At 30.8% G+C, this 15,656-nt stretch overlaps 1 protein-coding gene across 1 annotated transcript in view; it reads left to right on the top strand.

Moving 5' to 3' along the window:
- Positions 1–15,656, top strand: part of LOC110283119 (uncharacterized) — a 320,471-nt gene that overhangs the window by 288,858 nt on the left and 15,957 nt on the right. The window contains exons 2-3 of the mRNA XM_071188214.2: positions 4,122–4,185; positions 12,989–13,074. Of these exons, the coding sequence (XP_071044315.1) occupies positions 4,122–4,185; positions 12,989–13,074 (150 nt within the window). The remainder of the gene's footprint in view (positions 1–4,121; positions 4,186–12,988; positions 13,075–15,656) is intronic.

Raw genomic sequence — 15,656 nt, 5'->3', positions numbered from 1 at the left:
ATAAGTACATCTACAGAGAAGTTTCTACTTTGGAAGTTTGGCGATGATCTCCAAATTTTCATATTGGCTTCTAAGTTGATTATCCTTTACAAGGACCTTTTTCCGAAAAACTTTAATCTCATGTGGTTCAAATGGTTGTCCATTAACATTCTGACGCCTCTTATGTTTTCTTTTGTTCCAACAATTACAAATGCAACGTGATCTGTTGGGTTTCTTAAAACTTTTTTATCTGTTCCAATGCGTACAACGCCAGAATTTCTCATTACATCTTTTGCAACGTTCGCAATTTTTCCGAATAATTGTTCTTATTATTAATTTAAATTTTCTATTAACTGTAAAAAAAATAAAGAAATTAATTCGCATCTAAGTGGAAGACATAATTTTTCAAAGAAGACATAATAAGCCGAATAACATATTTAGTAACCAACCAATCTCGTCGTACACCGAATCAAAATGAAATAAGTATTTTGGGAATTGTGCTTTGAAACTGAAATATAGTTTCAGTTGTTACAAATATTAAAAAACGAATAAAAATTAATTATAAATAAGAAATTTGCTTTATTTAATTAGTTTATATTTGTTGAACTTAAAAATGTGAGCAACAATAAAGTAGATACAGATAGGGTAAGCATGACTTTATGTCTAATTTTTACAGATAATATATATAATAATTCAATAAATAGAACCAGCATATTAAAATGATTATTTTAAAGTTACTATTGTAATTCTCAGTTTGAATTAATTTTCACCTTTTTACCTCTTAGCACCGAAGAGATTTTGTAAGTCTCCCACCTATTTAATGGGGAAGTAATTTCTATTGGCGCTAAGTTCTTAATGTTTCTTTTATAATCAATCACAAGAGCTTTATGCTCGCTAACCGCCAAAATTTCTGACACACTGCTTTCCGAGCGATCTTTTCATTCTTTTCTCCTAAGATTTATTTAATACCCCAATTTCTAAGTCATAATATTTCTTTATATTATGTTTGAATTACATTAAAAGCTTTCTTTTATGTATTGTTCCCAAATCTTAGAAGCTTTATAATTTAATTACTCTAAACGAATAAGAAATTAGAGAGACGTTCATAATTGTTTTCTAAATAAAATTAGAGAAAATAGTAAATATGCCGAAGCAAAATTTGCGAATGCTCGCAAATTTGAAAATGCTCGCAGCCAATTCCCATGGCGACATCATTGAGCAATTCGATATCTCTATTTGAGAATTTTCTGCATTTAAATAAAAAAATATATAAACAGAAAAGGCTCCATTAAAAAACTTCTTTCAAGAAAATATTTTTTCAGTGACTTTCGATTTCACGAAATATTTTTTCATTAGTAAGATTTTTTCAAGACTACTAATGCACAATACCCAATGAAGTAAGAGATGCAAATTAAAATTTAAGTAAAACTTTTAATTTCAGTTAAAATTTTAAATTATCACTCTAGGAAAAACAATATTAAAACACTTATAGGACTGTTGCAACAGAGGTTTATGGTTTTTTTGAATGATTTAAATTTTCTGTTTCATATTGTTTGAGTTTTATAGCCTGCATTATGTTTTCACATTTTGTCAAACTTTCTCACACAAAAATGTATTTAAAATTAATTTTAAAACTATGAAAATCATGAAAAATTTGTACAATCTCATTTAAAATGCCTTCTAAATTTAATATATTTTTTTTCCAAAAAAATTAATATAATTTGATTTAACTACATGAATGATTATTTGAAAAAAGAAATCGTTGATTTAAATCTACGAACCCCGATTTCAACAGAAATAAACAATAAGTGAAAAAACTTTCTCGAGAATTCCTAGTGATGATAAAATCCTTCCGTGAGAGTGCTTGTAGCCAACGTCTTTGCTGGTAATCCGACAGTAGCTATCAAACTTGTAACTTCGCAAAAACGAATTAAAAATAACACAACACGTGGAAGAACCGGCGCCAAAGGGAATGACTGTAATGGTCACCGGAATTCCATTTCGCCAAAATCAAAGCTATGAATGACGCCAATGCTAATGGAAGAATGTGGCAGCCATTCAGGTCTACTTCGTTGGACTACTAACGGATCGGATTTTTCATTTATGCTAACCCGTGCTGAGGCCTTCGTTCTTCTAGGAGGGGCTGTTATAGGGCGGGTCACAGTCACACAATCACACACAAAGGAGAAAGGACGAAGAACACAGAGAGAAGGAACCATCCATGCCCTGAGCAGGATTCGAACCCGCGACCAGCTGCTCCACAGTGAGGCACGCTAACCACTCGGCCATCAGGTCGGCAGTTTAAATAACTAAACAGTGTTAAATTTTATTAATATTATTGCATAATGCTTTATTTTATTAACTGAGCAATAATTCTATTTTTACATACAATCGTAAATTCGGTATGATTTTTTATGAAAGATTAAAGATACAGCTCATTAAGCTAATTAGTTGTTTCAAACTTCATGTCTATTTAGCACGTTTTATGTTATTGAAAAATGACTGTCACAATTAAAATGAACTAGAAATGGACAAGATTTGGAATTACAAAAAAATAACTAGCACAAAGATTAAGAACTAATTTTAAAGCTAATTAGAATAATTAATTTTTAATATTTGAAATATTATTTATAGGTCATTTCCAGAATTATTAATTAATATTTTTACCTACAAAATGCTGTTAAGGTGAAGGCAATGTGCCGATGGCGGACTCCTTCCCCTAAATTGACCAACAAGTTCAGGAACATTAAATCTAATAGAAAAGCTATGAAAAATATTTCTGTGGGACAATATTCTTAGACACAACTTTACACTGAAATAAAATAGATAAATTAAGATAAAATAAAAAGACATTTAAATAAAATTTAGAATAGTTTTATAACGAAATTGTTTAATTTTTCTAGAGATCAAAATTATTTTTATAATAAAATAAATTACTGCAAGGAAGGCCTATTGCCTAAACTAAACGAAGAAATGTGAATAGTGTTCTCTGTGGGGATGGTTTTTGAGTTCAAAAACTGGTTTCTGACAAGGCCTGTCAAAAAACAATCGAAAAGTGTAAAATAGTATCGAAATCTAACAAAAACTGCCGAAAACCTGAACCAAGTTTCATTTTTGTCATTGGAGACATTTATTCATACTATAATTATGATTTATATTATATATCAATTGGGTTTTTTAAACACGCGGTACTCTTAATACTTAAATATCCGTATATTTTGCTATATTATAACTATTCAGTTCATATCAATCTAAATATTGATTTTAATTCTTTTATATTACAATTTAGGCAGGTTTTTCAGATTAGGTAAAATAAAAGTCTTTGTCAATGATTTTCTCAACTTATAATTCTTTTATTCTCAATGTTTGTTGTTATTGTTTACATTCAGGGGACCTGCTACCCATATAAATTTATATGGGCTTCCGTGTTAAAAATATCCATATGAGTTGAAACGGGCAACCCATAAAAAATTTTATGAGTTGCCCAGTTGCAAGACTAATAGATGGGTGTTAATGAGTAACCCACATGGGTTATTCAGCATATTGGTTAACCGACATGAGATCTGCATGGGTTATCCATTTAATACTATGTGAATTTTTCATGTGTTTAGAAAGAAACATAAATTGCTTTCTGTTGAGGATTTGAATTTTATCTTGGGTCAATATGCTCGAAATACGTTTATTTAGTAAAAAAGAAAGATAGAAAAGAGAAAACAATAAGAATTTTAAGTGGAGCACGGAATTCCATCACATTGACAACATGGATTGGATGTGGACTAGTGATGGGGTTTATAGGGCCCATAAGAACCCTAAAAACCCATATAGGTACCGTATGGGCCGTCGTAGGTCCCATTTTTCTGTGCCGCTTGGACGTTTATAAGTTGTATTTTCTGAATGTTTTATTTTTAGAGGCTATGGGTAAGTATTGATCGATGGGATAACCATCTTTAAATGGGGACTCTGGGCTAAAAAGATATTGGAGTGCTAGATATTTACTGACAATTCACTGAAATTCTCTTGCTGTTTTGTTATACTTCACGTTAATTAATATTTTCTAAGTGTTTCACATGTTTGATATTATAATCATGAATTACAAAGTGAAATGTTTACAGTGAATGTTAATACTCACTTTTCTGTTACAGATTCTGTACACAGCAATGTTTATTGCTGGGATCGTCCATGCACAAACAATTAACAAATCTCCGTGTAAGTAATATTATTTAACTCTTAATTGTTTTAAGAGCCATATTTTTTTTTAAAAAAATCGGGCAATTTTCTACTACGTTCATACTAACTGTTAAAAAAATAAATACTTCAACTGAACAACAAAGGTTAACGGTCATTCAAGAATCTTCGAGAAGAGGCTATTTTCTTTCTCTTTGACGGTCAAAATGTACTAGAACTAACGATGAACCCCAAAGTTAAGTAATTTCGCGAATACATATCAATAAGTAGTACCGTCATTCGGGGCTACTTTGTGCAGGATTTCGCAGTTTTTGAACTATGGCAAGTAAAAAAACTATGTTAATTCAAACTTTAGTAAAATTTATCGATATTATATTCATAACTGGACTCAGACGAGTGAATTTGATCAATATTGGCATTATTTGTATGTAATATTTACGAATAATAAGTCAAAACATACCTTGCACAAAGTAGCCCCCAAATGGGGCTACTTTGTGCAGCGATAGGAATTCAGTTCAATAATCATGTTTTTAGTAAAATATTGATATAAAATTGTTAAAAAAGTTAATTGTTGACATTTTTAAAGGCATAAACATCAAGATATGTAAAAATATTAGTTTGAAAATAATTTTCAGCGTAAAAAACCATTTTTTTTGAAGAATTTTTTCTTAAAAAGAATGTTTATTTCAAAACATTTGAGTTTAAAAAAAAAACCATATACATTTTTAAACATTGAAATGGATGAAATTTTAAAAATAATAATTATTACATATTTATTAACAATTATAATATTGTTAAATTTGAACATAACATCCTTGAAAGAACATGACAGAACTTGCTCTTCAGTTTCTGTCAAAATCACCTGATGTCCTATAAAATATATTTGTATGTGTTAAATCGTTTGATTAATTCATTAGAAAAATCTTTGTAGAAGAAAAATAATAGGAAAAATAATAGTTTACCAGGAAATTTCACGCGTTTCTTGTGAATTTTATTAGAGATAGTATTTCTGTGGATTTTGTACTTCCGAGAAGCTTCTGCAATCGACATACCACCAGCAACTGCTTGCAAACATTGTTGCAGCTTTTCTAAAGTGTAATCACGGTAGTTTCTCGTTCCAGGTATTTTTTTATATCGTCTGACCATTTTTCTGTCGGAAAAAAAAACGAATGAAACTTTGCACAAAGTAGTCCCAAAGTGCATTTTTTTTTCTTCATTTTCCGTTTATTTGTTATTAAATTTAAAATTTTTTTAACGCTAACATGATATAACTGTTTATTAATATATAAATAAAAAATTTTGCACTTACGACAATTGTTTTATCAACGCTTTGCATTTCACAGCTAAAGCTTCCACGCACACTTTTCGACATCCGACGTCCTCGGAAAGTTGTTGACATTAGATGAACGAAACACACTCTGAGATTGTTTTAAAATTCGAAAAAATGTTTGTAGTAATAGAAGAGACTTCTATCTTCAAATTCCACATATTTTTAACGTGAAATAAACATAATACTGAATAGCAGCGCATGAAAAATGCCAAATTCGAATTTGCACAAAGTAGCCCCGAATGACGGTATCTAAAAAAATAAACTCATGTTAGGTTGATATTTGGCATCTCCGACCTCAAATTAGAAAGAAAGTGAACTTTTGTAGAGCTTAAAAAGCTATTAACTGTCAAAACTAGACATCTATGAAATTTGCTGGAAAAGAAGCCTTAAATATAGCAGAAACAAAATCAATTCACTGACCTATGGCTACTGATTCAACTTTTTTATAATATTTTCGTGAACTTGGAGACCCGTTCCTAAATAACTGAAAACAGCAATAATTTAGGGCAAATTTTTTCAATAACTGTGACCCAATATGACGGAGTGTGAAACTTAACTATCTAGACAAGTGACATATTGTTATGATGTATTTCTTTGCACTAAATCTAATAAAGCCTCTCCCTAGTCAATATAACTAATAGATCAAAAATTATAAAAAAAATTTATGGATAAATAGTATAACACATTGCTATGCAGACAAAGTTTTAGATCCTGTGAATTTTTCCGTATTAATCAAATGAGATAAAACACAAATGATCTAGTTTTGTTTCTCACCTTTCTTTTTCCATTTTTCGTTGACAACTTTACGTTTTATAATTCAAATCACTTTTGTTTCTTCTTATTCATATCTGGCAAGTCTTGAAAATGGGCTCCTGTTTTTGACAGCTTAAAACAAGTTGACTATTATTTCTAATTTATATATTTTTGAAGAGAATGAAGTTTTAAATGAAGTAAGCAATATCTTACAGCTCCAGTTTCTTGAGATTATTTAATAAAAACTATAATTTTGAAAACCAGATTTTACGTTAAATTGTTACCATATGTCATTACGAAACAAGTACGGTAATTTCACAAATGTTTCTTTCTCCGATTAATGATAATTTCATTTTATGGAAAATTATTGCAAATCCTCATTTTATTCAGTAAGAGGCCCAGTCTTTTCCTAATGTCATTCTGTAAATTGTCACTGAGGTTTATATTTGTTTTTATTAAATATCACGTATAAAAGTACCGAAAATAGCTTCCACAAAGCACTGTTTCTATTGTTAAACAAATTGTTAACATTATTTTAAAATGACTGTGGCTTTGAACTGTAACTATGCAGCAAATACTAAGGAACATTTACAAATGTCTATAGTTTATTATTATTTTAAATGTAACACACTTACTATGAGAAAAGTTAAGTAGCAAAACTTTCGAAATAAACGGCTTATTTGTTGGCTTGTAAAAAAAATTGAGAAACTGTTTTAGTTAAGTTTCTTATATATCGCCTCTTTATTTTTGACAGAAGACATAGTTGAAGGGAAGGTTAAAAAAGAAATGAGCTTTCCAACTTCTATATATTCAAGAAGTTGACATCAAGAAGTTGAGAAGTTGAGTGAAAGAAAAAGTTATTAACATCAATAAAAATTCCCAATTTCTAAATTTGGAAGGGAAAAAAAACAACGGTAAATATACGGTTTGCTTCGTACGATTCTTTTAAATCTCATTATTTTTCGCAATTAGTAACCACCAGCCGATGGAGCTGCTGATTGAAAAGTGTAACTATAATGTTTTTGCTGCATGTTAGACCATTCCAACTGAAATCTGGGTGTCTGCTATTTTTGCCCTCAGACTATACAACTTCGTTGTAGCAAAGATAATTATTTTTTAAAAAAAACATTCCTTCATTTTTTTTTCAAAGTTTGCAGTGCCATCTCTTGACCAGCTGTGTAATCTTTAATAAAACTTGATGAGCATGACTTCCTAAGCTAAACACAAGAAAAAGAGCGTAATTTTCTTTTATTCTTTCAAATCAGTAGTTGTTTTCAAGATACCTAGACGTTTTTATACGAATTTTACAAAACAATTTCACACACATATGACCTGACACTTTTCAGCCATCAAGGTGCTTTTCAAACGATTTTCGTAACTCTTATTACGAAGATTTTATTCGATTGACGTGGATTTGTTTTTATTCTATTGATATGGTCTTGCTTTGCTAGAATTCTTGCACTAACTTCAATCTCAAAAGTTTACCTATCTGCAGCGCGCGATTCATTTTAATGTATCTACTATATAAATATTTATGAAAATGAGGTTTGCAGGAAACCGATTTTTAAATCTCTTCTGGCAATGTTGTTCTTCATGAATTTACATTACAGAAAATGCAAATCGATGAATCAAGCAAATAACGCGTAAGTGTATATATATTCTGAAACTATTATTTCAACCTGTATTGACATTTCTTTAGAGAAATGATATTTTTCGCCAAGCATTTTATTCTCTATTTTATTTTAGCAACGTTGTTCTCGTTTGAAATGCCTATGTATGCGTGTGTTTAAAATCAAAAGAAACAAATTTTAAAATTCAAGTAACAGATATATAATACTTGTATCCCATAGTAGCCATAAACAAAAAAATAATCACTATGCTTTTTCGACTTTTTTAATCTATTTTTCTATCGAATTTCAAAAAAAAAAAAATTTTTAAACATTACTTAAAACAAAATGCTAATTAATTGAAACAACTCCAAATTTTTAATTAATAATGCAGTGAAAGTTAATTTAGACTAACAAGGTCACGTGGCGTTACTTAAATGCTTTAATGTTGTTTTTCAGCTTGTTTTCGGTGATACATTTTCGAAAAATACTGACTAAAAATAAGTTGAGTTCAAATACTACAATGAAATTACCACAAACGTTCATCAAAATATGCTAAATTAATAAAAAGGAAATAAATGAATAAAAATAAATTTTTGAATACTAAAGGTTGCCATCATGGCTCTTCCTTTTGGAGTTCGTCTATGTTTGGGAGTGCATATTTTGTGATCAAGGCAGAAAATGCACAAAGCCCATTGTACAGATTTTTGCATTGTTATTTTCAGGTAGTTTTCTGCTCATTTCCATCCAATTTTCAAGTTAAAAATTTCATTATTATATAAAACTTCCTCTACATTTTATGATAGGACCATCCATAACCAATGGAAAAATCGTTAAACACTTATCATTACTTTATGCTAAGTATCATTAAAAGGCTGCTTTAATGAAAATTGAACACGCATTATAGCATCAGAAATATAATAGTGAGCGAAGAGCTAGAGCCTCGTAAAACTGAATACCACCATACTGTTTTTTTTTCTCAGAACAGACTACTTACAAAATTTTTTTAACTAAACTGCTGTTTGTAGAAAATGCAACACCATGAAGGAATCATCAGAATCAAATGAAATTCGCAGCAAATGTCAATTATAGGATATTATGCAAATTAATAAAGTTTCAGAGCCATCGCGCGTGCGTGGCGCGCGCAGCGCCCTCTGAATTGATGCTGAAAGCGTATAAATAAAGTGCTGTAGCGGGACGTTGAAAATAGTCTATGATTATTTGTTAGTGGCAAACGTTTAGTGAGACCTGAGTATGCCTCCACGACGGAAGAATAAGAAATTCAAGCAACTTACGGAGTTTGAACGAGGGAGGATAATCGGCCTTCGAGAAGGAGGATTTTCCTATCGCGCAATAGCAGCTCGTATGCAGCGGAACAGTTCCACAGTGATGCGAGTTTGGAAGCAGTGGACCGACGAGCACCGAACAACTCGAAAAACAGGCACTGGACGACAGAAGGTGACGTCAGAGCGCGATGATCGACACCTGCTCCGCATGGCGGTGAATGATCGCACAGCTTCCTCCAGGCAGCTGGCAGCACATTGGTCTACTGCTACAGGTGTACAATTGTCGGCTTCGTCAATTCGTCGTCGTCTGCTGCGCCGTGGATTGCGTGCAAGGGTGCCATTATACAGGATTCCCCTCACGGCGGATCATCGACGGCTGCGTCGGCAGTGGGCTCTTGAGCACAGAGACTGGCGAGCTGATTGGCACCAAGTTGTCTTTTCAGATGAATCACGCTTCAATTTGTGGACCCATGATGGCCGTGTTCGTGTTAGACGTTATGCCGGTCAACGCTGCCTTCCTGAGTGTATTATTGAACGACATAGTGGTCGAACACCCGGAGTTATGGTCTGGGGTGCGATTTCGTATCATGGACGATCCAATTTGATACGAATTGAGGGTAATCTCAATAGCAACAGATACGTCCGTGAAGTGCTACAGCCCGAAGTCGTTCCTTTCCTTCAAGGCATCCCTGGAGCTATCTTTCAGCAGGATAATGCACGCCCACATGTTGCGCGGACTGTTAGAGACTTCTGTTCAGCACAACGCATGCAACTTCTTCCTTGGCCTGCTTATTCGCCGGATATGTCGCCTATTGAGCACGTGTGGGATATGGTTGGTCGGCGTCTCACTCGTGATCCGCGTCCTGCAGTTTCCAAAGACGAACTTTGGTTGCGCATACAAGCGATATGGAATTCTCTTCCTCAAGCAGATATTCAACATCTGTTTGACTCCATGCCACGTCGTATAGCAGCACTTATTGCAGCGCGTGGTGGCTGCACCAAATACTGATTTCGGACGCTTAATTTGTTTCTTTTGTTTTGAAAATTTCATCATTTATTTGTATCAGTACAAGTCGTTTCTGCATTAAATTTCATTTGATTCTGATGATTCTTTCATGGTGTTGCATTTTCTACAAACAGCAGTTTATTTTTAGGAGTAAAAACAAATATACCTCTTAAAATCTATTTGATTTATTTTTCTATTCACTTTCTTGCTCACCATACTACTTTTTTTTTTTGGAGCGGACTACTTACAAAATTTGTTAACTATTTTTTGGAGTAAAAACAAGAGAGTGGTAATCTCTAAAAATCTATTTGATTTATTTTTCTCTTCACTTTCTTGTGCACTATACTGTTTTTTTTTTCCTCAGAATGGACTACTTACAAAATTTGTTAACGATTTTATAGGAGTAAAAACAAGAGAGTGGTAACAAATATACATCTTAAAATCTATTTGATTTATTTTTTTTCTGCTCACTTTCTCTCTCACCATACTGCTTTTTTGTTTTTCAGAACGAACTACTTGCAAATTTGTTTACTATTTTATAGGAATAAAAACAAGATAGTGGTAACAAATATACATCTTAAAATCTATTTGATTTATTTTTCTCTTCACTTTCTTGTGCACTATACTGTTTTTTTTTCCTCAGAATGGACTACTTACAAAATTTGTTAACGATTTTATAGGAGTAAAAACAAGAGAGTGGTAACAAATATACATCTTAAAATCCATTTGATTTATTTCTTTGCTCCCTTTCTCTCTCACCATACTGTTTTTTTGCTTTTCAGAACGAACTACTTACAAATTTGTTTACTATTTTATAGGAATAAAAATAAGATAGTGGTAACAAATATACATCTTAAAATCTATTTGATTTATTTTTCTCCTCACTTTCTTGTGCACTATACTGTTTTTTTTTCCTCAGAATGGACTACTTACAACATTTGTTAACGATTTTGTAGGAGTAAAAACAAGAGAGTGGTAACAAATATACATCTTAAAATCTATTTGATTTATTTTTTTGCTCACTTTCTCTCTCACCATTCTGTTTTTTTTGTTTTACAGAACGAACTACTTACAAATTTGTTTACTATTTTATAGGAATAGAAACAAGATAGTGGTAACAAATATACATCTTGAAATCTATTTGATTTATTTTTCTCCTCACTTTCTTGTGCACTATACTGTTTTTTTTTTCCTCAGAATGGACTACTTACAAAATTTTTTAACGATTTTATAGGAGTAAAAACAAGATAGTGGTAACAAATATACATCTTAAAATCTATTTGATTTATTTTTTGCTCACTTTCTCTCTCACCATACTGTTTCTTTGTTTTTCAGAACGAACTACTTACAAATTTGTTTACTATTTTATAGGAATAAAAACAAGATAGTGGTAACAAATATACATCTTAAAATCTATTTGATTTATTTTTCTCCTCACTTTCTTGCTCACCATACTGTTTTGTTTTTTTTTTTCAGAACGGACTATTTACAAAATTTTTTACTATTTTATAGGAGTAAAAACAAAAGAGTGGTTACAAATATACCTCTTAAAATCCATTCGATTTTATTTTTCTCCTCACTTTCTTGTTCACTATACAGTTCTTTTCTTGTTTTTTTTTCAGAGCGGATTACTTACAAAATTCGTTTACTCTTTTATTGGAATAAAAACAAGATACGAGTGGTGACAGTTATATGTCTCAAAATCTATTTGATTGATTTTTCTCCTTACTTTCTTGTTACTTTCTAGAGCATCAAAACATTGAAATAAACTGTATTTCCTTCAATAATTTTTAAAATTAGAGGATCAATATCTGGAGTAGTCTGTGAAAAAACCCTGTTGTGTGTCCCTCACCGTGCAATAAAAAAGATCAAAATTGAGATTTTTAAGCATTTCTTTTTTTTTAAAGTCAATTATTATTACTTTCCTGAAATTTTATTTTAGCATTGACACTATTAGCGATTCAAAGAAGGCAGTTGTTAAGCTAAGGCTTTTCTAGAAATCTATCGTAAAGTACCTAAGTTGATTTTCAATTGCATGGCAGTGTAAATAATTAACCAATTAACGTGAAGGAATTTAAAGTGAATGTAAGTCGTGATCTGCGTTTAGAATTAAATAATGTGAAGCTGCTTAAGTGGTAGAAAATGATTATTCAGAGCGCTCTTCTATTATTCTTAATAATTTCATTAACAGCAGCTACGAATTCATAGGAAAGTGCTGACAGATCTAAAATTGATATCCCCCTTTTACCACACTTATACAGCGATTCGCACAACAATATTAGAATTCTTAGAAAGGCTTGAATTCCTCGCTCTCTTATATACCAGTTTTAATTTCCGTCGTTAATTTCAGAAATAATTACTTCAAATGCATTGCTTCTAGTTTACAACTGCTTTTCGGCTCTCATTAAATTGACAAATTTGCTTCATTTATTTGAATGAACATGTTCAATATTTTTAGGTTAATGGCTTCAATCAGTATTTTTGAAATGAATGCAGAAATTACTAATTAGTAAATAATATTTACAAGCTAAAAAAGAATATCTATGTTTGAATTTTTATATGAACTTCGAAAATCTTTGATCATGAGATTAAGTAAGAAAAAATAATGAAGACACAATAATGAAAAATAATGAATGCATTAGATAAATAGATTTCGTATGGGTTTAATTTGTTCTTAGTATATTGACGATACTGGCAATAATCTCAAATTTAATCTACAAATTAAATATTACATTAGTAGAATCTTTCCTATGCATATTCTTTTATTTATATAAAAAATGGTTTATTATTATATGTGTAAATGGTTTATTATTTCATATTTAATAAGTATTTTACTTTACAGCTTTGCTAGCATTTTGCCTGCTAATGGTTGTTTTATCCGGTACATGCATAATTTGTTCTATGATTATGCTTCTTGGACTATATAAGGTTAGTTATACAATTATTTACCCATATTGTCCTTAGATATACAGTGAAACTTTTAGGAAAGACCACCTCTATTTTCGACCATTTTTGGAAGGTACGAAATTTTTTCAATAGACTTAGTGTGGAAGATAACCTTTAAAAGAGACTATCAAAACCTCTCCCAGCGACCGGGAAAATCTCCGCACCAAATGTGGAAAAGGTCTACTAAGGAAACATGAAAAAATATCAAAATAAAAAATAACAAACCAAATAATTTGTTATCGTTACCCACCAATGCTATCATGTTCATGTTGATCAAAGAGTTTATCTGACATAACGAATAAAAAATATTTAAATATTAAATTGCGTTCCAAAACTCCTTTTTTAAGGACTTCTATAAGCTAGCAAATATCACTGATGTATGAGAAATATTTGAAGGGAAAAAAATTGTCAGCAGTCTCGCTTTTATTAATGGCGAGTTCTAAGCCAATGAAAAAATTCCATTTTTCATACAGCGCTACTGAAAGAACTAATCAAAAATTTAAAACTTATTTTTGAACCGGGGGATAAATTTGGCCCTTGCAGCCTTTGTCCAAATTTCAAAATGATAAAACAAACGTTTTTGAAGTTATAAAAGACACAGACATACTCTTCTTTTTATTATAGATGATATACGTACTTTTTTCTCATGTGTAAAGAACAATAAAAGATCCAAAGATTAGTTTACTTAGTTCTATGTTTACATAAAGTTAAAACAACATGAAAAAAACACAAGCAATGAGACATACAATCATTTAGATACTTTCGGAAGTGAAGTACCTTCTTCAACATCGTGACACAGACTTCAGTATCAAAAAACAGAAGTAATTCTCTGTTTTGACACTGAATGAATAGGCTTCATTATAATATCAAAAAAAATCTAAATTTAAAAAAATAAACGCAGTATTTTTTTCAATTTAAAAAGATTTTAAAAAAGAGGTGCACCAAAAGGTTCAGTTGTGTGATAAAATGAGTACATAACATCTGCTTAGCAGAAAACTGGCAGAGTAGGTCTCCACTCAGTTTAGTTTAGGTTAAATAAAAGTCTGAGAATCAGCTTCAACTTTCAATTCGTTTAATTCAAATTTAAAACATCATTTGTCATTATCTTGTACAAAATACTTGACTTTGAATCACTTTTTTTTAACGAATTTTATTTATTTATTTATTTTTCATATGCTTTCGATGATCTACCATTTCTTTTTTCTTCTTTTTCTACTGTTTCCTTCAGTTCTATTTTTTAAACTACTAATTTTCCTGCTTATTTTTTTTTTTTTTTTTGATTATCTTACTTATGATCTTCTACTTGGTATTTCATTTTTTCTCTGTTTTAACTTTTGCTTACCTTTTTTATTTCATTTTTTTTTGTTTTATTTATTTTATTTTTGAATAACTTTAATTGTATTCTATAGCATATTTCCCCTTTGACCTTATTTATTCTCCTTTCTCTATTCATTCATTCTTTTCTTCTTTTTTGAATTCTATAGACGTTTATGCATGTATGTTTTCGTTATTAAAGACATTTAATTATAGAAACTGTATATGGTTAGCATTCTATCGCTTCATATTTTAAAACTAATCATGATTCTCTACACTAACTGTTTAATAGTCTATTCTATAGTAAAAACCATTTTTCCATATAATACTGATATATTTTCCCCTTTATATGTCTCCCAGCTGTTTTTTAAACATAGAAAAAAGCTAAAAGCTCGTAAAAAAATACTTCAAAGAATATAAAAGTGTTGATAAAATCCCACGTGAGTTTACTACCATTTTTTTCTTTTCAACAGCTCTTATCTTGGCCAACATGTTAGGCAAAGTTATCGAGTAAAAACACGATTCCTCTTAGGTTCATTGAAGCAAGATTTTTTTCTTATTTATTATCTCAGAAAAGAGAAACAAATACGTTTTTTTTTTATATATTTACCGATGACCAAATTATTAGAAACACTATAAGATTCTATGCAAAATCTTAATTATCAGATGATACTATACAGCTCTATTGTTTTTACGCAACTGTAACCGGTTTGCGCTCCTGTATCAATTGGTTAACATTGTATAATGCAATACGCCAAAAACTAATACAAATAAGAAGCATATAAAAATTTCCTGAATAGAAACCCATTGCATATACAGTAGAGTCCCGATTATCCGAGCCCCGGTTATCCGAGTTTCCGCTTTAACCGAGCTATCAAATATTTCAAGGATTTTCTTTGTTCTAGTTTATTTTTAAAAAAACCGCTGAAAGATAAATCTGAATTTTATCTTCCAAACACTCAGAAAACCAAAATCCAACAACTTGGTCTGATGAAATCATCGTTAATATCGTCAATAATGATAATGAATCTAGCGAAGATGATGAAGATAGTGATTATTAAAATCAACATATAAAAATCTCTCATACAGATGGACTAAAAGCTATCGAATGTACTATTGAATATAAAGAACAACAAAAAGAGGCGACACCAGCCTTCCTGTTATCCCTAAAAAAGGCGAAATATTACTACAGAAAAGCGCCAAAGTTACGTAGACCGAAAAACGATTAAGGACTTTTTTTAAGTAAAAAC

This window comes from Parasteatoda tepidariorum, chromosome 12 (assembly GCF_982258835.1).
Source record: "Parasteatoda tepidariorum strain Cologne lab strain chromosome 12, Ptep-v5.0, whole genome shotgun sequence".
Taxonomy (NCBI): domain Eukaryota; kingdom Metazoa; phylum Arthropoda; class Arachnida; order Araneae; family Theridiidae; genus Parasteatoda; species Parasteatoda tepidariorum.
This window is presented reverse-complemented; position numbering and strand designations above follow the sequence as displayed.